The 27719-nt window shown below is 37.6% G+C and overlaps 1 protein-coding gene and 1 pseudogene across 1 annotated transcript in view; one reads left to right on the forward strand and one right to left on the reverse strand.

Annotated features, from left to right (window-relative positions):
* LUZP2 (leucine zipper protein 2) overlaps nt 1–27719 on the forward strand; it is a 429813-nt gene that overhangs the window by 395523 nt on the left and 6571 nt on the right. The window contains exon 10 of the mRNA XM_061203161.1: nt 15399–15491. Within this exon, the coding sequence (XP_061059144.1) occupies nt 15399–15491 (93 nt within the window). The remainder of the gene's footprint in view (nt 1–15398; nt 15492–27719) is intronic.
* Nucleotides 3058–3518, reverse strand: LOC133099469 (SUZ domain-containing protein 1-like; annotated as a pseudogene).

Raw genomic sequence — 27719 nt, forward strand, 5'->3', positions numbered from 1 at the left:
CAATTTATAAAATGCTTAATCTGCCGACTCAGGAGCCCGCGGTGCGGGGTGGTAGGGTGGGCAGCTGCCCGCTAGACCAGCGGAGCAGGACTGCAGGGGTGCGGCCCTCCCTCCCATGCCCTTCTGTTCAGATACCCAAGGGGCCCATGTGCACCCCTGGGATCACATGGCCAAAAACAGGACCCCAGAGTTTTCCAGAGTCTTTGCCTACCAGGGAGGCTGGGGCAGCCCTGCCGGCCCATCCCTGAGCAGAGCATCCCCAGGTGGGGCAGAGCAGGGTATGGCTGGGCTAGCCAGGGCGGAGTGAGGCAGTGGGCTCTGGAAGGGGCTGATGGTAGCAGATAGGGTGTTGTCTCCTGCCTGCAGGTGGGGAGCACCCTGATTGAGCAGGCGGAGAAGGGTTGGTCACCAGGCCCAGACCCCCAGCTCCTTTGGTTATAGGCTGACATCAGAGTAGTGGCTCATGGGAAGCGGTTAGCTGGAAGGTCTGAGGCCTGGCTCACGGGGTCAGGGAGGAGCTGGGGGAAGGGGACAGTACCATGAAGGCAGATAAAGGGGCAGCAGCCTCAGGTTTCTGCCCCCCACTCCCCTGGGGTTTTCCAAGCCAAAGCCTGCAGCTTACTTTTAAAAAATTTTAAAAAAAAGCACTTAAGGAAAGTTACAACTACCCCCCCCAAAAAAAACCACAAACACACACACACAAAATCCAAACCGTTCTCTCATCTCCCCTCCCACCTCCCCCCCAACACAATAGTTTCCTGTTTTCATTTCTTTCTTTTTAAAATTTTGCCTGTCACCTCTCCATCTGGGAAGCCAGGACATGACCGCTGGTGGGTGATGGCAGGCACACAGCTGGCAGAGTCTCATCATTGGCCGGAGGGAGGTGGGAGCATCAGTCCCTACCACATCCTCGATCCACAGACACCGATCAGCCAGCCTCCCCTTGGTTCCTACTGGAGGAGGGGAGCAAGAACAGGTGGTCCCGACGGCTGAGCAATCAGCACTCTGGCCTTCCCACCTGGGCTACCTCGGTACCTTCTCCAACTGAAAAGGATAGTCTCATCTTGGGCCAGAAACCACTATTACATGAGGGATGGACACTATCCATTTAGAATGCGGAAACTTGGTCAGGGCAGTGGAACTGTAAAGACAGCAGCAACCTTCTCCCTTGCCCACTCCTGGAGGTCATTTCCCCTCAGAACAGCATGTGGGCACCATCCAACATTCTGCGGGTTCTTACTGCCTGAAGCTTTGTTCCAGCTCTGCTCACGGACAATATCCTGGCTTCACACAGTTATAAGCCTGTGCTATGGACTAGTTGCTGACTCAACTGACAGCTGACCTTTCCTCCTGATGCGAAGATGTAGTGGGCCAAGGCTTGCTGGGCCCGGCTGACATCCCCACTGGGCAAGGCTGAGAGCCAGCAAACCAAAGGTGGAGCAAGCCTGCAAGACCTAGCTCGCCACCTTGGCCACCGCGAGCTGCCCTAATCACAAATGTCACACCAACCACTCCAAAACTCATCTGCTGAGCAAGGAGGCCGTCTGGCTGGCTGAGGGACATAAGGCGAAGTGCAACGGAAGAGATCAGAAAGCCTGAGATGGGCCAGATTGTACACACACAGCTGCTCTGGGCAGGGCCCCTTAAGCCTGTTCCACCTCAAAGAGCCAAAGCAAATCTCCAGGCTCCAAAGGCAGAGGGGAAACTGCCTTCATTCCAGGCCCTTGCTCTGGAAAGAGGGGTCGAGGGTAACCTAGGCCTATGGGGAACCAGTCTGTCATTACCAATCTTTGCAATGCACAGCTTGTCTTTCCCCAAATGTTATTCAGAATGGTCTGCTCCCAAGGTATTGATTTCACAAGGGAAATGTACCGGGTAGAGTTACCGAGCTGATGCCATCAACAGAGATGGCGCTCCACAGACCGTTGAGAGTTCTAAGCCTTGCTGGAGTGGGAAGACGCACCTGCCTTCTGACCACACTCGGCAGAGGGCTCAGTGTCCTGGAGTCAGACTCTCTCCTGGCTTTCTTTGTGCTGACAGCAAAATACTGATCAAGGCTCTCAGCCTTACTGCTAAAGCCCGGGAGTGCAGCCTCACTCCCTGCCCTCTTCTAGAAGTAGTAAGCCGGGCTGGTAGGGAACCACCCTGAGGGGTTTTGGAAGGGGAAGTCTGTTCACTTTCCCTATCTCCCAAAATACTAGAGGTGAGGGGCTGGCACCCTCCCCAGGCTCTCTGAGCCTATAGAGCTAGCCCAGTCTCCAGGTAGGGCCCAGATGCTCTGGGACTTAGCTGGGGGGAGGGAGGTATAGGCATGAGGTGCTCATCTGTCCTGGGCTGCAGAGCCCTGCCCCTTTTCTGGGCGGCAGTAGGAATACAGAAGCTAAGCTCACCAAAATCCTATCGGTTAATGTTTCTAGTGAATTGCCCAGAAACATTTTTAAGTACGCTACCAAACTACCCTTTCTCAATTAAAAATTCATTAAGCTGCTAAAACCCCTCCCATGTACTTTTTTTTGCAAATCAAATATTTGTATAAACAAACAAAAATAGGAAGGAAAGGAAAAAAAAAGGATATTTTCAAATGGAACTTGCTTGTAAGTGATGAAGACATGCACTTGAGGGTGGGTGGACGGGAATTCTCATTTGTGTTTTGAAATCCCAAATTAATGAGCATGATAAACTGTTGTTGCTGGCACTGGCTTCACCCCAAGCAGCCAAGTGGCACTGCCTGACTCTACTGAGTCCTCGGTGGGTCCCCCCAACCCTCCTCTAACCCCCACCCCTTTCCCTTTCCACTGACTTGGGACAGCCCTTGTAGACATGCCAGTCACAGTGGGAAGGGGGAGAAGGGAGGTCACAGTGCACGGGGTTCAAGGTCACAGTGGGCGGAGCAAAGGGGATCACGGTGCACGTGAGTCAGGTCGTTCCCCCTTCTCAAGTCAAGCCGTCTGCCACGGCAGTGCGACCCGCAGCGGACGACCCAGGAGGTGGTGACGACCCGCAGCGGACGACCTAGGAGGTGGTCACGGAGGCAGCGGCATCCTTTCCTGCCCGCATTTATCTGCGCTGTGTGAAGCCTTGCGGCCCATCAGGACCCAAAGGCTGTCTGGTCACACTGTTAGGCTGCCTGCTGTCTCCGGGTTGGGAGATCCTGCTTGGCCTGTCGAGGATGGGCTGCTCTGGCTCCTCCTCCGGGCTGGCGCCGCCCGGGATCCGCTTCGGGGCCTCCGCGAACTCTGCCTCCCGCGGCGCTAGGGACTGGGCGAGAAGGGCTGGCCTGCTGGTGGAGGTGGGGCAGCTGACCACACCGTTACTGGTGGGCCTCTTGAGGATGCGAATCTGTGGAGGGGCCCCGTGGGAAGGCTATCGTGCTGAATCACAATGGGCACTCTGGGAGGAGATCTGGATCTCCTTCCCTTTTGTGTGATCTTCAGTCTTTTGTCCAACCGTCTGTCGATTTCCCCGCTGTCTGCCGCCTCCTCCCACCTCTCAGCGACCTCATCTTCCATCTTACTCGCCGCTTTCCCTCCTCCCCGCAAAACTCCATTCTTCTTGATTAGAAGAATCACTCTTTGTTGCATCCTTTCATGTTTCACTAATCACATCTTTCTGTTGTCATCTCTGTAGAGTTATTTTCCTGGTAATGGTGTATATACCAACGAATGGATTCTGCTATTATCAAATGCTTCAGTTTTGATTCTACGTTTAATCACCTGCAAACATTATTTACTTCTCCACTTCTTTAGCACAAACATTATATCTTCATATGAATACTGAGAATTTTTGAAACCTTGCATATCTCTATCATATTTTAGGACCTTATGAATAAATAATTTCTCTTGTGGTCTAATTCAGTACTTTTAAGATTATTCTATTGATTGGACTTCTACCATCTACAATAGGTAAAATATGTAATAGGCATATGGTAGTATATAGCCAAAAAGACAATTTGGAAAGTTATTAAATTAGAACTTCTCTAACCATTTTCTAATTATACGAGGGCATTCTGAAAACAGCAGAGCAGAAAGAGGAAAAGCTACTGGATCCTGGTGACATTACTGAATTACAGAATTAACCAACTTTAGAAATCCTCTACTTTGGGATTTCTTATGCTAGATAATAAGCCCTTAGAGTTTAAGCTATTTTTGGTTAAGGATTATGTAACTCGCAACCAAATGATTTCTAACTGATATGGAGTTCTCAGCATAGTAAGGGAGACAGATAATTAAATGCATCAAAAATCAAAACGAAAATACATCCATGAAAGAAATCTTATGGAAGGACAGAGAATGAAGAAAATTTTTATCTTCCATGAGAGATTTTGGGAAGACTCTTTAGTGCAGTTTATATTCAAATTATGTTTTCAAAAATAAGTGGGAATTTATAATGAAAATGATTTGGGGGAAAGTAGAAGAAATAACCATGGCAGAGGGACAGAGCCAGGAGAGGAACTGTTATGAATAATGGAAAACATGAAAACACTGTCTGTGAACCCATACGTGTGTGTGTGTGGTGTGTGTGCACGCACATACACATGTGAGAGGGAAGAGAAAGAGAACGGATGGAGAGAGAGACACATACTCAGAAGAAGAGACATACACACACATACTCACAGAGAGAGAAGGAGAGAGAGAGAGAAGAAGGGAGGGAGGGAAGGAGAGAGAGAGAGAAAATGGGCAAGTATAGAAAGAGGTTAAAGGGTTAAAGAGCAGATTTTGAAGGAGCTTCTATTTCCAGACCCAGGAATTTTCATGTTAACCTGAACATAGAAGGGAGCCAACCGAGGAAGGTCAGCATGATCTGTTTCAGCTTTGTCCTTTATTACTTTGCTCTGTCAGCATTTTGGAGGATGCAACGTAGGGGAATATAGGGAATCTGTGTGGAATGGAGGTGGGGAGAAAAGAGGTAACTATATATAATGTGGATGACTTTGTGGGTACAGCTGAAAATCAAAGTTGAGAGGTAGAATTAGACAGACATTGAGACATCCATGCCCTGTACTCTAACCGGATGTTTCACTATTTTCACCTTTCCCCAGGCATACTGCTTCCTTTTGGTTCCTTAAAGGTAGAAAGTGTCCTCCTTCCTCAGTCCCGTGCCGATTCTGATCCTTTCATCTGGAAGGCACCCTGGCCTCTTTACCTGGGGAGGCACTGCTCATCCTCCAGGTCTCATTTACAAGAACATTTCTTCAGGAAAACTTACCTGACCCTCCAGGTGGGTCAGCTCACCCTATTGTGTGCTATTCCCTCAAAGCAATCTAAAATCTCCTCTCATAATCATTATCCACATTGTATTTAATTAAAGTTTCCTGGAAGTACTTGTTTTACATGCGGTTCTTCCACCAGACTGGGTGTTCCATGAGCACAGTTCCAACACTGTGCATATAGTTAACAATTCTGTACTGTGCACTTAAAAATGTGTTAAGAGAATAGATCTCATGCTAAGTGTTAGTACCCCAATGAAACAAATTTTTATAGAGCCTGGGAACACAGAGAACATTGAATACAGAGTGGCATAGGAACATGCTACAGAGATGTAGTTGTCATTTCCAGAGGCTCACTTTACAAAACATTTTTTAAAACATCCATGCCACAGGAGACTAGCTGCTATGGAGGAGAATGAGGAAGTTCTCTTCATACTGATATGCAAAGATCTCCATGATATTTTTAGGTGAAAATAGCACGGTGTAATAAGAAAACACCAGAAATTAATAAAAGCATTTAGGAATGAGCAGATGGTGTCAAGGATTGAGGTGGGACATTACATGTTCTTTTGATTGTTGGAACCACATGGAATTTTTACCTATCAAAAGAAAAAAAAACAGTGTTCTTGAGGGATTGCATGAAAAGAAGACAATAACAGATGCATTTCCTTCATTATTTAAAAAAATAGTTTAAAAAAAGGTGAGTAGAAGGTGTTCAAAAACCTGGCATGTGGTACATTTACTCATTCATTCTCAGGGAGAGACCTTGGGGGAAAGAAACAAAGGGAAGTGTCTTAGTCAGCTCAGGTTGCTTTAACAAAATACCACAGACTGAGTGGCTTAAACAACAGAAATTTATTCCTCGTGGTTCTGAAGTCTGGGAAGTCTATGATCAGTGTGCCAGCTGATTCAGTCCCTGGTGGGAGCTCTCTTCCTGACTTGTACATGGCCACCTTCTCTGTGTGTTCTCCTCCTCTCCTCCTGTGGCTTTTCCTCAGTGAGTGCGCATGAAGAGAGAGAAAGAGAGAGAGAGAGATGTCCCCCTCCCTAAGGCCACTAATCCCATCATGAGATCCCCACCTTTATGACCTAATTTAACCCTAATTACTTCCTGAATGCCCCATCTCCAAATACCACCACACTGGGAGTTGGGGAGTCAACAATATGAATTTGAGGGGAGGGAGATCCTAAACATTCAGTCTATAACAGGAAGTGACCAAGTTTTATCTCCTTGGCAATTAGACCTCCTCTGGGTAAATAGACTAATGATATTTCCTAGGAAGAAGAGGTCTATCACTATAGTCTCTTTAGGGGGATGTCTCTGGCTAAGGATTACCTATAATGAATAGAACTGAAGTCTATGAGGAGTGGCTCCCTGGAGAATGTCATTTAGGTTGTCTAACTCTGAGGTATAAAATGGAGATGTTTCATAATGTAAATGCTGCCCACTGTGTGAGAAGCCATACACACCTCATTTATTTATTCTGGGCTAGAGTAACATGTCTGTTACAGGAAGGAAAGACCTGGAGAGCCATTCTTGATGAACCTCTTGCTTGTATCCTTGAAATTATTTAGTTTAGGTAGAAGCTGCTTATGATCTCTGATTCATAGCAGTAAGATTTTAAAAATCCAGTCCTGTGAATAGCTCAAAAGTTGCTGGTTTAATTCAAATTGTAACAAAAATTCACTAAACATCTTTTATGTACCCTTTTATGTTCACTATTCTAAGAGAAAAAAACAAACAAACAGAACCACATCTGTTTTGTGGTCTGCCGTATTCTGGCCACGTCATGGTCACCCAATAAGTAGTTTTTGAATAAATGAATGACATACTTTTTACTAGCTTAAAAAGGAAGAGAGTATGTATAAGGGTTGTGGCAAAATGCTTATTTTATGAAGGGATGTACTTTACATCAGTTGTCCTTTATCATTTGGGATTTTGCAGACTTTTTAATAATTTTATAAAAGCAATGGACTCTGTCCACAGAAAACAATACCTATAATTTAATATCAGTGTACATCAGTTTACGAAGCCTGTTCTAAAGGTTATTTTTAGAAAGTTACAAAATTGAGTTTAGACTGAGAAGTTGAGGGTTATCTGGGCATTTTTAGCTTCTTTTTGTTTCCATTAAAATGAGATGAAAGGGAATACATTTAACAGGAACGTCTCAGTATACTCAGGGGAATTGATTGATTAAAGTTTAGTAATTACAAACCATTTAATCTCTGGAGATGAATTGTTGCATTGTGAATACTATTCTTTCTAATATGTTTCAGAGATGCTTTATTTAGAAAGCAGCTTATAAGAATGTAGGTTAAAAAATTAAGCTTATTGACCCAAAATATCGATTTTTTTCCCTAATTTTTAAAGTGGCCTTATATTAGAATTCACTATCATTAAGGAGTGAATATTTGAGTGAAGTCTACCATTTGCTTGCTTGTTGTATTTGGGCAAGTTTCTTAAACTCTGAATTGTAGTTTCCTCATTCTTAAAAGGTAACATGGTTAGTTATTGAGACACAATGCACATACTTAGATTTTTCTGACATGTGGCAAGGACTCTATAAATATAAACTATTATTGTCATGCACCTCCCCGCCAAAGAAAGAAAGAAAGGAAAAAAGCAAACAGGACTTTTTTCTTACTTCAGTTATTTCAACTTTTTAAACCAGGAAGTGTTTACTCCCACCTAAATTAACTTCCTTGTTCCAAATTTTAATCACACCATATCCATGCACTCTTCCAACCCACTCTCAAATCGTCCTCTTTGTGCATATGGGCCACATACATCCATATATGTGATAATCAGGTTCCTGACTTATTCTAGGATCTGAAAGTTGTCAGCAATACCACAGGGCATAAGCAACATATTTACTGATTATTCTTTGGAAATTATTCAGAAAATAAATTATTGTTAAATGATTCTTTCTGATATAAACAAAGATTTGTGTCATTCTGAAATATTAATAGACATTTATTACTTGTCAAGTAATTAGTAATTCAGTTTAGTAGAGCAGTATTCATATTCAAAACACTTTGGAAACACTAATATTCTATTTCTCATGATTAATTTAGAATAATTCTCTTGAATAAACAACATTTGCTATTATTTACATTACATTTACTCCATAATTCATTACCAACTGTGTTATTTAGAAATTAGGTTTAGAAATACCCATGAAAACTTTTTCTTCTCAATCTCCATAGGTGTTATTTTATAGTATATAAAAATGTGTGTGTATGTATGTACACAAAGTTAACTGAATCGTGTGGCAATGACTGAAGTTAACAAGCACCAACCCTATGAGTAATTCTGTCTAAGGTTGTCAAGGTGTTAAGTATTATTGTTTATATACCACCTAAGTTCTCCGTTACTTAGTGGTTAAAGTCTAAACTCCTCAATCTGGGGGTCAAATCCATCAACTACTTGACATAACTTATTTTTCCACTTTTGAAAGTTTCTCCTTGAAGCATGTTCATGTACTATTTTTAATTCTCACAAACCTCATTTTGTTTTAGAACTCTCTCCTTTTTACCTTTTCTGAGGTCTAAATCCTCTTCCCAAATTCCTCTTTTCCTTATGTCAAAATCTGATTCTATAAGACCGTCCTCAAGTCTAGTTTTCTAGCCTCAATTCCTCCATCATATTGCTTAAAATTCTTTTGACTAGGATAAATCTTGCTCTTACATATAATATTTTATATTTTTTAGCATGTTATTCTTATTTTAGAAATAGTCTATGCTATTTCAGGAAAATATAAACAGAAAACAGCAAAAGATTTAAAAACAGCATAGAACAACTCCATAATTCCTCCAAGTAGAAAAAAAAAATATCTCACATACTTTCTCTCATAAACTTTGCTTAGTACATACTCATTTTAATACACTTTCGCAGAACAGGATGATACTGTGCATAATGTTGTGTAAACCATGTTATGTTAACAAAGTATGAACGGTTTCCACATCAACAGATATATTTCGTAACTGACATAACATTTAATTATTTTATGTGTTTACCTAAGTTGTGTACATAATAATAAAACAAACACACATAAGTCCACCAACCAACATAAAAACATGTTTGGGGCATTATCAATATTACTGATATTAGCCGTGTATTCATGCACAATTCCTATGCTAGATTTTTACTGTTTATAAATTTCTAAGCTCTGTCTATGTGGGTGTGTGTATTGTACCATATTATCTTACCTTCAGGATAGAGAGGGAGATAGAGCAAGGAGAAAGCATTGTCCTTTCAACATTTTTTGTTTGTTTGTTTAACACTCTGGGCCATCTTCTCCCAAAATATGTTTAATTATCATTACAGACAATTTTTCTGGTCACTAACTTTGTCTCGTTCTATGTACATGAATTAAAGTTAAAGAAGGAATGAGTCTGGGAAGATCATGATTGGATGATAAGCACGCCACCCCTCCTGATGATTTGATCTGTCAACAACCTGTAAATGTATAAAACCATCAGAGATTTTTAGTAGGCCAAAATTAAAGAAGATGTAGGAAAATAAAATGATGTATTTAGCAGATTTAATTTAATTAACACATATGGGTATTTGTATTCTTCAAGTAGAGTGTAACTTTTACATCCATTTTTTTTTTTTTTTTAATTTTCTTAAAGCAGTTACTTACTTGGTCAAAAAGCACGCTTTAATGAAGTTAAAGCATATTTTAGAAAACTAGACCCTAAGGCCAAGAATACTCGATAGATGTCCTCTTTCTTTTTACCAGTATCTCATAATACAAAAACGAGAGCCCCTGCGGGAAGTTATTATATAATTTGAGAGTGAAGTGGGGGCTTGTAGTAAATGGTGACAAATCCTGTCAACCACTATCACACCTAGTAGAGAGGTATCAAGATGGAGTTGGATGAACAAAGAAATCGGAATCTGACAGCTTGGGTTAAATCACTGGCTCTACCTATTTGATTTTGGTGACTCGGGGGACTTCTCAGAGTCTTAGTTTCTTTATTCCAAAGTCTTAGTTTCTTTATTCTTTATTCCAGAGCCTCACAGAGTTCAGATGAGACCTCATCTAAAGAGTTCTGTGATGTTTCTAATCTTTTAGATAATATCAAACATCTTCCTTTAGTCCACCTTGATGCTAGTTGTGAGAAGTTATAGAGATGAAAAAGGTATTGTTCTTGCCTTTAAAATGCTCATGATCTCATTTACTGGTCAGGACCCCTGAGAATTAAATTAAGTCAACAAAAGAAAATAACAATTTCAATCACTTCATTCATCTTTTTGGTCCTCATTACTAGGGAGATATGGCCCGCTTCATCCATTTCACCCACTACGCCCCAAACCCTACCTCTGGCAACCACCAATCTGTTCTCTGTAATTATGAGCTTATTTTCTTTTTCTGTATTTTTTTAAAGTGAGATAATACAGTATTTGTCTTTCTCTGCCTGCTTGTTTCACTTAGCATAATACCCTCAAGGTCCATTCATGTTATTCCAAATGGCAAAATTTCATTATTTTTGTGGCTGAATAATATTCCATAGTGTATATACATATATACCATACTTTCTTTATCAGTGCATCCATTGATGTACACTTAGGTTGATGGGGCTGCATATATCTTTTCAAGTTAGTGTTTTTATCTTCTTGGATAAATACCCAGAGGTGGAATTGCTGTATCATATTGCAGTTCTATTTTTAAATTTTTTAGAAACATCCATATTGTTTTCCATAGTGGCTGCACCATTTTACATTCCCATCAACAGCGCAGAAGAGTCCCCTTTTCCCACATCTTCGCCAGCACTTGTTATTTCTTGTCTTTTTGATAATAGCCATTCTAACAGGTATGAGGTGACATCTCATTGTGGTTTTGCTTTGCATTTCCCTGATAATTAGTGATGTTGAGCATCTTTTCATGTACCTGTTGGCCACCTGTATGTCTTCTTTGGGAAAATGTCTGTTCAAATCTTTGGCCCATCTTTTAATTAGATTGTTTGTTTTGTTTTGTTTTAGTGTTTTGCTATTGAGTTGTATGAGTTCTTTATATATTTTGTTTATTAACACCTTATCAGATATGTGATTTGCAAATACTTTCTCCCATTCAGTGGGCTGCATTTTCATTTTGTCCATGGTTTCCTTTGCTGTGCAGAAGCCTTTTTGTTTGATGTAGTCCCACTTATTTATTTTTGCCTTTGTTGCCTTTGCTTTGGTGTCAGATCCAAAATATCTTCACCAAGATCTAAGTCAAGGAGTCTACCACCTAAGTTTTCTTTTAGGAGTTTTATGGTCTCAGCTCTTGCATTCAAGTCTTTAATCCATTTTGAATTAATTTTTGTGTATGATGTAAGATAGTGGTACAGTTTCATTCTTACCTTAAAAAATACCTTAGAATTTTCACATGGATTGCACTGAATCTGTAGATTGATTTAGGTAGTATAAGCATTTTAACAATTAATTCCTCCAATCCATTGGCACAGAATATCTTTCTATTTAATTACTTCTTCTGCAGTTTTAGTATTATTGTCTTACATTTCAGTGTACAGGTCTTTTAACTCCTTGTTTACATTTATTCCTAGGCATTTTATTATTTTTGATGCAATTGTAAATAGGATTTTTTTCTTAATTTCTGTTTCTAATTATTTGTTATTAGTGTATAAAAACAAAAGATTTTTGTACATTGTTTTTGCATCCTTCAACTTCACTGAATTTGTTTATTAGATCTAATGGTTTTGCGAGTTTTTAGGGTTTTCTGTATATAATATTACATCATCTACAAATAGTGACAGTTTTATGTCTTCCTTTCCAATTTGGATGACTTTTATTTCTTTTTTCTGCCTAATTGCTCTGGCTAGGACTTCCAATACTGTGTTGAATAAAAGTGAAGAGAGTGGACATCCTTGTCTGTTCTTGATCTCTGAGGAAACACTTTCAGCTTTTCACAATTGAGTATGATGTTAGCTGTGGGCTTGTCACATATGACCTTCATTATGTTGAGGTATATTCCCTCTATACCCACATTGAGAATTTTTATCATAAATGCATATTGAATTTTTTCATGTGCTGTTCCTGTCCGCTGAAATGATTGTGTGATTTTATCCTTCATTTTGTTAATATTGTTTATCACATTGATTGTTTTCTGAATGTTGAACCATCCTTGCAACCCTGGAAGAAATCCTACTTGTTCATGGTGCCTGAAAACTTTTAGCGTCTTGTTGAATTTGTTTTGCTAAGATTTGTTGAGAATTTTTGCACCCATGTCCATGAAGAGTATTGGCGTACAATTTTCTTTTCTCATGGTATCCTTGTCTGGTTTTAGTATTAGGGTAATGCTAGACTCATAAAATGAGTTTGGAAGTGTTCTCTTCTATTTCTTGGAAGAGTTTGAGAAGGATAGATATTAATTAATTCCACTTTAATTGTTGGATAGAATTCACCAGTAAATCCATCTATTCCTGGATTGTGGTACATCAAGACAATGGAATATTAATCAACACTAAAGAGCTATGAGCTATCAAGCCATAGAAAGACATGCAAGGACCTTAAATGCACATTACTACATGAAAGAAGCCTATCTGAAATGGCTACATACTGTATGATTCCAACTGTGGATATTTTAGAAAAGGAAAAACTATGGAGAAAATTAAAAGACCAGTGGTTGCCAGGGGTGAGGAGGGTAGGGATGAATAGGCAGAGCACAGAGGATGTTTAGGGCAATGAAAATACTATGTATGATAACATAAACATGGATATATGTTATTATACATTTGTCCAAACCTATAGAATTTCGCCCAAGAGTGAACCCTAACATAAACCATGGACACTGGGTGATTATGATGTGTTAATGTAGGTTCATCCTTGATAACATTTGTACCACGCTGGTGAGTGATGTTGATAATGGGGGAGGCTATGCTTGTGTGAGAGGTGGGGCTTTATGGACAATCTCTGTACCTTCCTATCAATTTTGCTGTGAACCTAAAACTACCCTAAACAACAAACAAACAAATAAAAAAAACCGACAAAAAACATACTGCAATTTAGGTGTTCTTGACCTAATTTAGCAGGGCAGCAGAAAACTGAGGCCCTCCAAAGTTGTATACATTGTCTAAGGCCCTTATTTATTTATGTGCTAATCCAGAACCAGAATTCACATTTCTTTAACTCCAAAATACATTATCGTTCCCCAAAATCAGTTCCCATTCTTTGTTAATTCATCAGACTCAATAAGGCTTCTTTCTAAAAGGAGCCATTGGGGCTTCCCTGGTGGTGCAGTGGTTAACAATCTGCCTGCCAATGCAGGGGACACAGGTTTAAGCCCTGATCTGAGAAGATCCCACATGCCGCAGAGCAGCTAAGCCCGTGTGCCACAACTACTGAGCCTTTACTCTAGAGCCCGGGAGCCACAACCGCTGAAGCCCGTGTGCCTGGAGCCTGTGCTCAGCAACAAGAGAAGCCACCGCAAGGCGAAGCCCGCACACCGCAAGGAAGAGTAGCCCCTGCTCACCACAACTAGAGAAAGCCCGCACACAGCAATGAAGACCCAACACAGCCAAAAATAAATAAATAAAAATTAAAATAAAATAAAAGGAACCATTTCACTGATAGCAAATGCTTACATTAAGGATTGCATGTATTACGCTTAATGCAACCAGTTCTGCAATTAATACTAAGGTTTTGTATTTAAAATAATTTAACTTTTCATGCATTGTTGCTCACATTGGTGAAGTGATGTATAATTTCCTCCAGTTGTTAAAAGTAATTAATATATGTAATTTTTTTTCCTGAAGCAGAGTTGAGATAACTTTCGTAAATAGATATAGAAATTGACAAACTAGGCACCCCAGTTGTTTAATATATGAGCACAAGGGTAGCCTTTGCCAAACTTATGGAGGAGTAAAGTTTCACTGTCATTCTTTTCCCCTTTCTGAACTTAACTGTAAATAAAAGTCCCTTTTATATTTTGTCCAAAATAGCAAAGGCCTACAAAAATAGATAGATAGATGATAGGTAGATAGATGATAGATAGATAGATAGATAGGTAGATGATAAACAGATAGATAAAACCTTTTATTCTGCACATATTTCTTACCTAAGTCTCACCACCAAAATCTGGGAGCATTTTCATAAATACACAATATTTGCATAAGAAAATATAATTAAGCAAACATTAACATTTATCAATATGGGCATATTTATATTTTAAGGAAGATATTGAATACCTACTCTAAAATGTAATCTCCATCATTGGTGAACCTGGTGTTATTTTTTACAGCTTACCTAGCTGGGTTAGGTTTCCCTCCTGTTGGTTTCAATGGCAAACCTCTATCTCAGCCCTTATGTTGTACTGTCAGTTTTATTTTATTGATTGACTCCCAGTATCATTCAAGTCTCTGTGATTACAAGCAATCAACATTGACCCTTACCAAATTAAATGAAGGAGCTTTAATGATAGAATATCAGGAGCTCATACTATCCAGGAGAAGACAGAAGTAACAAAGCTGGGAATGGGCAGAAACAGAGGGTGCTTCTGAAGACTGGGAATGTGAACCATAAGAAGTGTCTCATTGTAGAAACAACTTGGACAAGTCACCCTACTGGAACTAAAGTACCTATTTAAGGCCTCTTTTTAATCTAGTCAGTATTTCATTTCAAGAATGAAGGTTCCAAAGACCTAACTTGGATCGTGTGCATTGGCATTTCTGTGTAAAAAGTAGCACAGAGAAATTTATAATAATATTTAGGGTTTCTGGAGATATAAAACAGTACTTGGTTAGTGAAGCATTGGAGTGAATATAATTCTCTTTTGTAAATTACAGTGAGATGTTAGAAAACATCTTATTTCCTATTAAAAAAACACAATGCGTGCTTATTATTTCCCAGATATACTGGGGTTTAAAATAAAGAGAAATGATAGGATTCCTGTTTTTTTGAGGAACCAGGATCCTTAAAATAAAAGCTTATTATGCAAGAAATAAATATTTCCAGTGGGAAAATAATCCCATTGGACAGCACTAATATAAAGTTGAATAGAAATTATTTAATTTCACAGTTAATATTTAAGGTACAGTTTTTAAGGTCTCTGATATATATAAATTTTCATTTTATTCTTTTTCTTTGAGTGTGATGTTGCCATTGTATCATGTTTTACAATAGTCCTAGGATCTCTCTGTTGAATCTATTTCTCTCTCTTTTTAATGTTCTCTCTCTTTCTCTCTCAAGGCTCAACAAACCACTTCTGAAGCCCATGAGAGCTCTCAAGTTGAGACTACAAAGGAAGAATATCTGAGTACCCCTGAGTGCGATACTCAAATTGTAAGATTAATTTAAAATGTTTTTAACAACATTCAACATGAAAACAAGGACATAAGTGTTTTAACAACCCTAGTTTATGCCACCATGAAACTTTCTATTTATATGTAATATCTACTATCTAAACAGTGTACTTTTAAATTTGAAAATGCAGATAGATATGAATCATGTAGGTGTTCCACTAGGAAATGTAATCAGACAATTAGGGGTACTATGAACTTGAATTGCTAGAGAGGTAAGGGGGGTCATTCCCACAATCACATGACAGAAAGCTATTAAAATATTAAAAACAAACACAAACAAACAGAACCCCAAACAAAGAATGTGATTCGATAATATTCTCCCCAAGAAGCAAATAAACCCTGCATTATAGAGACATTACATTAGAGGAAGGGAGATTCTTACCCTTCAAATGATAACAGGAAATATGGAACTTGTACTCTGTGCTTTCACTTGTAATAAGTGAAATGAAATTTTAGTTCTGGAACTTTGACACGATAACAGATCTATCATGTCTGGGCTTGAGGAACAGCAAATGACAACAGCTGTATTTAATAGATTCAAAGCTAGGCTTCAATCTAGTTGACAAAATGGGAAGTATCTGCTGAAACTATTCATGATGGAAAAGAAATCAGGTGATAGCAAAGGAAATAAGGCAGAATAGAAACATAAGAAGTTAAACAAGCCAATCTCTTTTTCCTCTATTGACTGCCAAAGTAAATTTAGAAATATAAATTTCTCAACAATTTGGCCTTCACATCTTTGTATATTGAAACATGTTCCAAAACCATACAATTTAGAATATAAGGTTAGTGAGAAGTAGAAATAAAATGTTCTGCAATTTACTTCCAAGGAAGGAAGAAGTCAAGAAGGTTTGGGGCAGGAAGGAACATTTTTGCTGTAGTTTGAAGAACAGATAGGTCTCTGACAGTGTGAGTGAATGTGCAGAGACAAGAAAACATCTGAATAATATGAGTAGAGAGTAGCATACAGAAAATGGTGGGATGTTGCCTAAGAAGATAATTTGGGACTTAAGTGGGAGGGGCACTGGATTCCCAAGCTAAGGAGTTTGGTTTGAATTAGGGATATAGTTAAGATTTTCAAATGTTTATGTCCAGTTAAATGATAAGACCATTGGATTAATTTTAAGGAGAGTGCCCTTGTTTCTTGATATACTTTCCTAAAACTACCAAAAAATCATTTTGCAGTATATACGTATATCAAATCATTATGTTGTACACCTAAAACTAATACAATGTTACATGTCAATTATATCTCAATTTTAAAAAATTAAAAATAAATAAGAATCTTGGAAGCTTCTGGCCTGCACCTTTATGGGTAATGCTCAGGCTTGATCCTTCAATGTCCTGCTTTGAGCCCTTGGATTAGGAGGAATTCAGTTGCTTTTTTCCTGCCCTTGTACTGGTGTATCAGCGCCTTGAGCAAATCATTCACGTCATGAGGTGGCCAAAACATCTGAAAGGACAAAGAACCAGGACTTCATCAAACTTAACAAACAAACAAAATAGTCCCACTGAAGGCAAACCTGAAAAGTTCTATACGTTTTGCTAAGATTCCCCAAAGCAATATCTTGGTCTACTTTTCTTGTCAAGAGAGAGGCATAAATTCTTTTTTTGTTGTTTGTTTGTTCCACTCTCTTTCTACTTTTGTTGTCCTTCCTTGTCACTAGCTGCTCCTCTCCCTTCAATAAGTCCCATAAGCATCTGCTACGTTGGTGGAGGCCCCGATCTGGGTCCCTTCAAAAAGCTGCCTCCACCTGTACCAGCATGAACGCTCTCTCTCTAACCTGATTTCAGTTCCCTAGGTTTTAGTCTTTGAAATCTCTACTTCCAAGCAGCTACACTTTCTAGTGCAGAGAGTGCTCAATATTTATAGGCTGTAGACTCAGTTACATGTAAAGGCCAAGAGAGTAATATAAGTGAATGAGATAAGCCAGGTGTAAGCAGTAGGAATTAATGAGATTGCTGTGAACATCAGTTTTCCAATTCTAGATCAGTAGTTGTTAGCCCTGTCCTCACTGTAGTATCACATGGAGGGTTTTTATAAAATACTGATGACCAGGACCAACCTCAGAAAAACTGACTCAAAAAGAAAGGAATTAGAACACTCCCTAACACCACAGACAAAAATAAACTAAAAATGGATTAAAGACCTAAATGTAAGACCAGACACTATAAAATTCTTAGAGGAAAACATAGACAGAACACTCTTTGACATAAATCACAGCAAGATCTTTTTTCACCCACCTCCTAGAGTAATGAAAATAAAAACAAAAATAAACAAATGGAACCTAATTAAACTTAAAAGCCTTTGCACAGCAAAGGAAACCATAAACAAGATGAAAAGACAACCCTCAGAATGGGAGAAAATATTTGCAAACGAAGCAACTGACAAAGGATTAATCTCCAAAATATACAAACAGCTCATGCAGCTCAACATCAAAAAAACAAATGACCCAATCAAAAAATGGGCAGAAGACCTAAATAGACATTTCTCCAAAGAAGATATACAGATTGCCATAAACACATGAAAGGATGCCAACATCACTAATTAGAGAAATGCAAATCGAAACTACAATGAGGTATCACCTCACACCGGTCAGAATGGCCATCATCAAAAAAATCTACAAACAGTAAATGCTGGAGAGGGTGTGGAGAAAAGGGAACCCTCTTGCACTGTTGGTGGGAATGTAAATTGATACAGCCACTATAGAGAACAGTACGGAGGTTCCTTAAAAAACTAAAAATAGAACTACCATATGACCCAGCAATCCCACTACTGGGCATATAGCCAGAGAAAACCATAATTCAAAAAGACACATGCACCTCAGTGTTAATTGCAGCACTGTTTACAATAGCCAGGACATGGAAGCAACTTAAATGTCCATCAGCAGAGGAAGAGATAAGGAAGATGTGGTACATATATACAGTGGAATATTACTCAGCCATAAAAAGGAACGAAATTGGGTCATTTGTAGAGACGTGGATGGACCTAGAGAGTGTCATACAGAGTGAAGTAAGTCAGAAAGAGAAAAACAAATATCCTATGTTAACACATATATGTAGAATGTAGAAAAATGGTGTAGATGATCTTATTTGCAAAGCAGAAATAGAGACACAGACGTAGAGAACAAACGTATGGTTACCAAGGGGGGAAGGGGGGGTGGGATGAATTGGGAGATTGGGGTTGACATATATACACTATTAATACTATGTATAAAATAGATAACTATTGAGAACCTACTATATAGCACAGGGAACTCTACTCAGTGCTCTGTGGTGACCTAAATGGGAAGGAAATCCAAAAAAGAGGGGATATATGTATACGTATAGCTGATTCACTTTGCTGTACAGTAGAAACTAACACAACATTGTAAAGCAACTATAATCCAATAAAAATTAATTTAAAAAAAAAGAAAAATTGACTCAGCATCTTGGTATGTGGAGTCTAGACATTAGTTGTATTTATTTTTTAACTTCTCCAGGTGATTCTAATGTACAGGCCAGTTTTGATTTTAAAAAATGTGTTTCACATGTACACGATTATTAAAATCATGTGAGGAGCTTTTAAAAATTAAGATTTTGAGAAGTTCCTCAGTAAGTTCTAAATAAATAGGACTAAGGGTAACCATTTTTTAACGTGGACTTGACAACACTCTTCCCAACCCAGGTGATTCTTAATTTGAAAAACATTGGTTTAGATAACACATAATCCCTTTAGAGTGTTGTTTAGTAATAGAGTTTCTGCTTCTCAAACTCTGTTATATTTGCATTTAAAGACAGCAATGCCTAAATAAGGCTCTGTAATGGTAGTATGATGTGACTTTTGCTAGTAGGTAGAGGGGGTCCATCCCAGAACCCTTTGTTTATTATGCAGCCATATGTAAGACAAGCACAGATGTAGGACTGTGAAATTGATCAGGAAGCTGATGTGTGATTTTATCCATAACTAAGACTTCCCTTGAGAGAGCTAGTGGACCATTATCTCCCCAAGCTATAGTTCTCAGAGTGTAATTAACCTTAAGCATGGAGAGCTCTATAGTTCCTTTCTAGCATTCCCCAATAATAAGAGAATAATTCTGATGACTTCCTCCACCTTACAGGAAAAAGTGGGAAGATCTTTGGATCTATGAGAACTACTGTTACTCAGCTTGTCTAAATTCACCCAAAATATTCTGATTTGTGTTAAATAGCATGAAATGCATTGCTTCCGTTTCAATACAGCAATGTGAAAATAGCTTCAACTTGACGCTAACAAACTGGAGACTCAAGCTCCAGTTTGGGTTGCTTTAATCGAATATCCAAATAAGATATCAAAACATAATTTCATAAAGAAAAAACAAAATAAATGTACCTCCTCTTCTGATAAAGGGATTGGTGCATTTTCTGTTGTAGGAAGGATAGTTTTATCATGTTAGGCAGAAGTATAGTCTTATTGTCTTTATTTGGAGATTGAGTATGGTTAAAAGATGCATAGATGTGCCAAGTTGATAAGAGGTGGATTTGTGATGATTAACTTTATGTGTCAAAATGACTGAGCTAAGGGATGCCCAGAGAGCTGGTAAAACATTTTTTCTGAGTATGTCTGACAGGGTGTTTCCAGAAGAGATTAGCATTTGAATCAGTAGACTAAGAAAAGATCTTCCCTCATAAATATGGCAGGCATCATCTAATCCCATGAAGGCCCAAATAGAACGAAAAGATTGAGGAAGTACAAATTCTCTCTCTCTTTGAGCTAGGATGTATACCTTCTTCTGCCCTGAGACATCAGAGCTCTTGCTTCTGGGGCCTTCCAACTCCGGGACTTAACACCAGCAGGCCACCCACCCCAGTTCTCAGGCCTTTGGCCTCAGGTTGGGAGTTACACCATCAGCTCTCCTGATTCACAGCCCTTTGGACTTGGACTGAATTATGCCACCAGCTTTCCTGGTTCTCCAGCTTACAGAGGGCATATCATGGCATGTCTCATCTTCCATAATCACATGAACAAATTCCCATAAAAAATCTCCTCTTAAATATCTATGTATATATTCTATTAGTTCTGTGTCCCTGGACAACCTAATACAATCATTTTTCCATATTTATATTTTGTGTATTTTGTGTGTTTTGAAATATTGACATCAGGTTTTTTATAAAAGACTTTTTTCTTTAATCAGAGATCAATCAGTGTTACTTGTAGTTTTCTACAGAGAGAAAGTAGATGGTAGTTGTTGAGTTAAATTTTTACTTTAGTGCCCTTACTTGACAAAATTAATAGTTGGCAAATTTATTCCCATTTCTTTTTTTTAAATGTCTTTTTCTGCTCTATGAAATTCAAAAATGTAGAAACTACTAAATGAGAAAACTTTTTAAATAATAAAAGTAAGATAAAATAGGGACCTGAATGAAGCCAATAACAAATAATTGAGAGCATGATATAAACAGAAAATCAAAAAGAGAAATCCACAGGACTTTGTGTTCAAGCAAAGATGCAGGAATAAGGATGAAGTCTAATATGAACCCCAATTTTCATGTTGGCTGACTGGAGCAATTATATTGTTATTCTCAAACAAAATAAACTACTACAGGAGAAATTTTAAGTTAATTTTTGTTTATTTACTTCTGAACAGAAGAGGTTCATTCTCTCTTAAAAACTAGAATGGACAAAAATGCACATTGGAGCTAATTATTTGTGAAAAATATGACAGTTTTTAAAAGCGTGTCATTTGCATGCTGTAAAAATCACACATTTTAACTATATATTTCAACTATTCATTTAATTTACTGAGTTGTGTAACCATTACCACAGTCCAGTTTTAGAACATTTCTATCTTTCTAATAAGATCCCCCATGCCTTTTTTCACAGTTAATCTCTATAAAGACAGTCACTAACCTAGTTTCTATCAGTATAGATTTGCCTTTTCTGTAAATTTTATATAAATTGATCATACAGTGTGTGATATTTTGCATCTTGCTTCTTTCATATAGCATAATGACTTTAAGGTTGATCCATATTATAATATGTATCAGTAGTTTGTTCCTTTTTATTCTGAATAGAATCCATTGTATGGTTTTACCACATTTTCTTTATCCATTCACCAGCTGATAACTTTTTGATTTTTTTCCACTTTTTGGCTATTATGAATAATGATACCATGAACATTTACATAAACATCTTTGTGTGGACATATGTTTTATTTTTCTTGAGTAGATACCCAGAAGTAGCATGGGATATGGTAAATTCTTCCTTAACTGGTTAAGAAACAGACAAACTTTTCCAAAGTGGCTGCACCATTTTACATCCTAATTGGGAATGTATGAGAGTTTTATTTTCTCTACATCTTTGACACCACTCGTTATTGTCTGAATTTTTGCTTAAAAAGAAAGTTCTAGTGAGTGTGAAGTCAAATTTCATTGCAGGCTTAATTGCTAATTCCCTAATGGTTAATAATTTGAGCATATTTGTATATACTTATTAGCAAGTCATATATTTTCTTTGGTGAAATTTCTATTCAAATAGTTTCCCCATGCTCTGCTGGGTTGTTTGTCTTCTCAGTGTTGAGTAGTAAGATTCCTTATATATTCTGGATATAAATCCTTTACCAAATATATGATTTGAAAACATTTCTCTCCATATGTTTCTTGTCTTTTCATTTTCTTAATGGTATCTTTTAAAAAGTAATTAAGTTTTTTTAGTACAGTTTTAGATTTACAGAGTAATTGAGCAATAGTTCAGAGAGTTCCATATAGCAACCAGCCGTCTTTCTGTAATTTATTTCTAGTTTAGTTCCATTGCAGTCTGATGGCATACTCTACATTTGTTCAAATGTATCTTATGGCCCAGAATGCAGTCTATCTTGGTAAGTGTTCCATGTGACTTTGAGAAGAATGTGTATTCTCCTCTTCTTTGATGAAATGTTCCATAAATGTCAATTAGATCCGTTTTATCTGCACTGTTGTTCAGATCAACTATATTCTTAGAGGTTTTCTCCCTGCTTGATATGTCCACTATTGATAGAGAGTGTTGAAGCCTTAATCTATAATAGTGGTTTGGTCTATTTCTCCTTGCAGTTCTATCAGTTTTTGACTCATGTATCTTGACATTCTGTTGTTAGGTGCATTCATGTTAAGAATTGTTATATATTTTTGTAGAATTGGCCCCTGTATTATTATACAAATGTCCTTCTTTATCCCTGATATTTTTCTTGGTCTGAAGTTGGCTTTGTCTAAAATTAATATGGCTACTTCAACTTTCTTTTGATTAATATTAGCATGGAATATCTTTCTGAGTCCCTTAACTTTTAATCAATCTGTGTCCTTATACTTAAAGTTGGTTTCTTATATACAACATCTAGTTGTGTGCTCTTCTCTTATCCCCTCTTACAATCCCTGTCTTTTATTGATATACTTAGACCCTTCACATTTAAAGTGAATATTGATATAGTTGGATTGATGTCTGCCATAATTTGTAACTGTTTTGGATTTATCACATCTTTCATGGGTTGTGAAAGAACCTTATATAGAGAGTATATATAGAGTATTTCCAGTTCCTCTATTATAACATTGCTGTCATTCATTTCACTTAACCATAAGCTGTAATTACAAATACATTGTTGCTATTGTCATTTTGAACAGACTGTTATCCGTTTCATCAGTTAAGAACAAGATAAATTAAAAAAAAATTAATAAAAATAATAAAAAATAAATAAAAATAAATAAAAACATTATTTTACCTCCACTTATTCCTTCTAGAACACTCTTCCTCTCTTTTTGTAGATCAGGGTTTCTGAACTATATCATTTCCTCCTGTCTGAAGAACTTTTAACTTTTCTTGAAAGGCAGGTATACTGGTGACAAATACCCTCAGATTTTGTTTTTCTGAGATCTTTATTTTTTCTTCACTTTTGAAGGATAATTTTACTGGATAATATTTCAATTTTTTTAACACTAAATATTTCACTTCAATCTTTTCTTGCTTAAATTGTTTTTAAGTAGAAGTCTGAAGTAATTCCTGTCCTTATTTCTCTGTAGTTAAGTTTTCACCTTTTGATTCTTTCAATATGTCTCTGTGGTTTTCTGCAGTTTGATGACATGCCTAGATGTAATTTTGTTTTTCTAATCTTCCAGGATTTGTGATTGAGTTCTGTCATTACCTTTGGGGAACTCTCATCATTCTTACTTCAAATATGTCCTCTGTTATTTTCTTATCCTTCTAGTATTTCCATTACCTCTACATTGCAGGTTTTCTAATTGTTTTACAATTCTGGACATTCTGTCCATTGTTTAAACCCTTTTATCTTTGCATCTGTTTGGTACCTTTCTATCAACCTGTCTTCAGGTTCACTGATTTTTTTCAGTGGGCAATGTCCAGAATATTGATGAGCCCATCAAAGGCAGTCTTCATTTCTGTTACAGTGGGTTTTTTTTTTTTTTTTTTTGCTTTATTTTTAGCATTTCCATTTGATCCTTAGATTTTTCCACCTTATTCTTATATTACCCATTTGTTCATGCATTTTGTCCACTTTTCCCCTTAGAGCCCTTAGCATATCAGCCACAGTTATTTTTAAACTCCCAGTCTGATACTTCCAAAACATTTGCCATTTCTGAGTCTGGCTTTATTGCTTTTCTATCTTCTCAGACTGTGTATTTTTCTTGCTTTTATAATACTTCTAATTTTTTCCCAGTTTATTAAAATATAATTGACACATTACACTATGTAAGGTTAAGGTACACAAAGTAGTGATATTCTATATCTATATACTGTGAAATGATAACCATAATAAGGTTAGTTAACACATCCATCATCTTACACAGTTAATTTGTGTGTGTGTGGTGAGAACATTTAAAATCTACTCTCTCAGCAACTTTCAAATATACAATACAGTATTGTTAACTATAGTCACTAAGGCGTACATTATATCCCCAGAACTTATCCATCTTATAATTGGAAGTTTGTACCCTTTGACCACCTTCACCTACTTTCCCAATCCCCCCTCATGCCCCCGACAACTACCCATCTGCTCTGTTTCTATGGGTTTATTTTGTTTTGTTAGATTTCATATATGTAAGTGAGATAATGTTATTTGTCTTTTTTTTCCGATTTATTTCACTTAGCATAATCCCCTCAGTGTTTATCCATGTTGTCACAAATGGCAGGATTTCCTTCCTTTTTTATGTCTGAATAATATTCATATACATATATATTCCTCTCTATATAACACTTTATTCACCAGGAAACTTAGGTTGTTTCCATGTCTCGGATATTATAAATAAGGCTGTATAACCCTCCCAGACTTCAGACAATGCTACAAAGGTACTGTAATCAAAACAGCATGGCATTGGCACAAAAACAGACATTTGGATCAATGGAACAGAATAGAGAGCTCAGAAATAAACCCACACACCTACAGTCAATTAATCTTCTACAAAAGAGGCAAGAAAATACAGGAGAAAAGACAGTCTCTTCAGCAAGTGGTGCTGAGAAAGCTGGACAGCCGCATGTAAATCAATGAAGTTAGAACACACCCTCACACCACACGCAAAAATAAACTCAAAATGGCTTAAAGACTTACATATAGAACATGACACCATAAAACTCTTAGAAGAGAACATAGGCAAAACATTCTCTGACATAAATCGTACCAATATTTTCTTAGGTCAGTCTTCCAAGACAATAGAAATAAAAGCAAAAATAAACAAATGTGACCTAATCAAACTTACAGGCTTTTGTACAGGAAAGGAAATCATAAACAAAACAAAAAGACAACCTCCTGACTGGGAGAAAACATTTGCAAACGATGCAATCAACAGTGGCTTAATTTCCAAAGTGTACCAACAAGTCATATAACTCAATAACAAAAACAAACAACCCAATTGAAAAATGGGCAGAAGACCTAAATAGACATTTCTCCAAAGAAGACATACAGATGGCCAATGGACACATGAAAAATGCTCAACACAGCTAATTATTAGAGAAATGAAAATCAAAGCCACAATGAAGGACCACCTCACACCAGTTAGAACGGCCATCATTAAAAAAATCTAGTCTTATTCACTCTTACTCTCCAGGACAGAAACAGATGCAACTGGTGGAAACAACTATAAGAAGGAGAATATTTCAGTCAAACATAAAAGTGAACTCAGTGAAAAGCATCTGAAAATAGAATTAGCCTAGAATAGAGAATATAGTATATTATATGATTGAATAATGAAAAACAACCATTCTGGGATGTAGTCAGGAAATGAAGCATTAGAGTAGAGGAAAAAACTATCATGAGATCATCCCATTCTATTGCAGGATTCTATGATCATCAACAACCTCACTGAGTGCTGAAGGGAACACATGCAATCTCTTAGTAAATAAATAGCAAAGGTGATTCATTTTCATTCCTGTTGGTCATACCCTAGACTAAATAACATGGTAGAGAAAGCCTGGAAATTACCACTTTGCTGTTTCCTAACACGTCACTATGGCAAGTGATTTTGTTATTCAGATCCCTTTTCTATAAAATAGATGTCAATGATTTTCAAACTCTTGCCTGCCTATGACTCATCAGGTCAGCCTGTAAAACTGCTTGTGGTAAGGCTCCACTCCCACCGATTATTCGTCAGTAGATCTGGGACAGAGCCCAGGAATGTGTATCATTTGAATAAACCCAGCTAGATTTTCTTCCATCAATATTTCCTGTTAAATATTTTGAGAATTTTTAATGTTGATTTCTTACAGGTTTACCATGATGATTGTATATCATAGATATTAAATACACAGTGTTCAGTTTTATCATGGATGTCCTTATTAGTTCAGTCTAAAAAAGCTGCTCTGCAATTTTCATACTCAAGGTCTCAATATCTTGCATGGACAAGGTCCTAAACTTGGAATTAGAGACCATGCATATTCTTAGATAGCTTTGTGGGTTTGTTCCACTTCCTGCCCTACGCAGCCAGGCAGGGTTACCTAGGAAAATGGCCACTGGATTTCTTGACCCTTTTCTTAGTAGACATAGAAAACTTGAAATGGATCACCAAAAGCTTAACAGCATATTGGACTATCAGTTTTGGGGATGTTTAAATTCCTTTGAAAGCAGCTTTGCTTCAATGGTAATTTCGGAGTCACAGGGAGAAAGCAAAGGATGTACCTGCTTCATCCCATTTTCCTGCAGTTTGCAAATGTGCCTCATATTGTTTAATAGCATATCAAGAATTAAAGACATTGAACATATTATTTTAATTTCCACATAGGTATTGAGACTTACTACTAAATGTAGATGTGCTTTACAGTGTTTCTGACTCCTCTAGGTAGCACACACTTAACTTTTCTTAATGTGCTGAGGAACCGAAAGGCAGCAACGGCTTATGTTTAGCATTGGAAGCACTCCTCGCTCAGATTCTTGCCATCACACCTGCTTACAAGTCCCTGACCAAAGGGAGTTTATTCAACAGCAAAGCACTGTCCAGGGAAATGAGAGGAGAAAATGTGCAGGAAATAAATCTAGAGCTGCGAGTAGAAAATTATGCCAGCATTTTCATGCTAAAACAATTTTGGCAGAGATTTTAAAAGTCCTAGTTTGCAATTATATCCAGTATTCACTGTGTGACATTTGATGCCCTGATGAGTCGTTGGCAGACATTAGCTTAACAAAATTTTCTAGGCAAGTCATGCCCTGCTGTAATTGGGCTGAGAGACCATATACCATTGTCATTCTGGGCTACGTTCCATCAGACCATCTGAAGAGGTTGGCTTCCTACAAGGCATTCTTCATTGTGCTACTGTGGTATTTTTTTTTAAGAAGGAAAAGGCATGCCTCCAGATTACATGGGAAGTATAGATAGTTTCCTAAGGGCTTTAGAACAAATTTCTGCTTTTTACATTAGATAATAAATTTCCATGTTTACCCTCCTATAACATCTTAATTTAAAGCATGCAAAATGTTAACTTAATTATTATTTCTTACCAGGATTCATATAGAAACCATAAGAATAATGATTAACTTATAATTTGGAAAATACAAATAACCCAGTAAGCATGTTAATAATTATTATAAGGAAATTCGCCAAACAGTGATGTGCAAATACAAAGGTTAAATTGGTCAATAACTCTTTGACCCCTCCTACCTTCCCTGAGACATAATGGTTTTCACCTCTGGGTCCCCATAGTACTTGGTTTATACACATATTTTATCCTGTATCACGGTCCATCTTGCATGTTGATTATTTGTATAAGGTTCTCATTCTG

Source organism: Eubalaena glacialis, chromosome 10 (assembly GCF_028564815.1).
Source record: "Eubalaena glacialis isolate mEubGla1 chromosome 10, mEubGla1.1.hap2.+ XY, whole genome shotgun sequence".
NCBI classification, from domain to species: Eukaryota; Metazoa; Chordata; class Mammalia; order Artiodactyla; family Balaenidae; genus Eubalaena; species Eubalaena glacialis.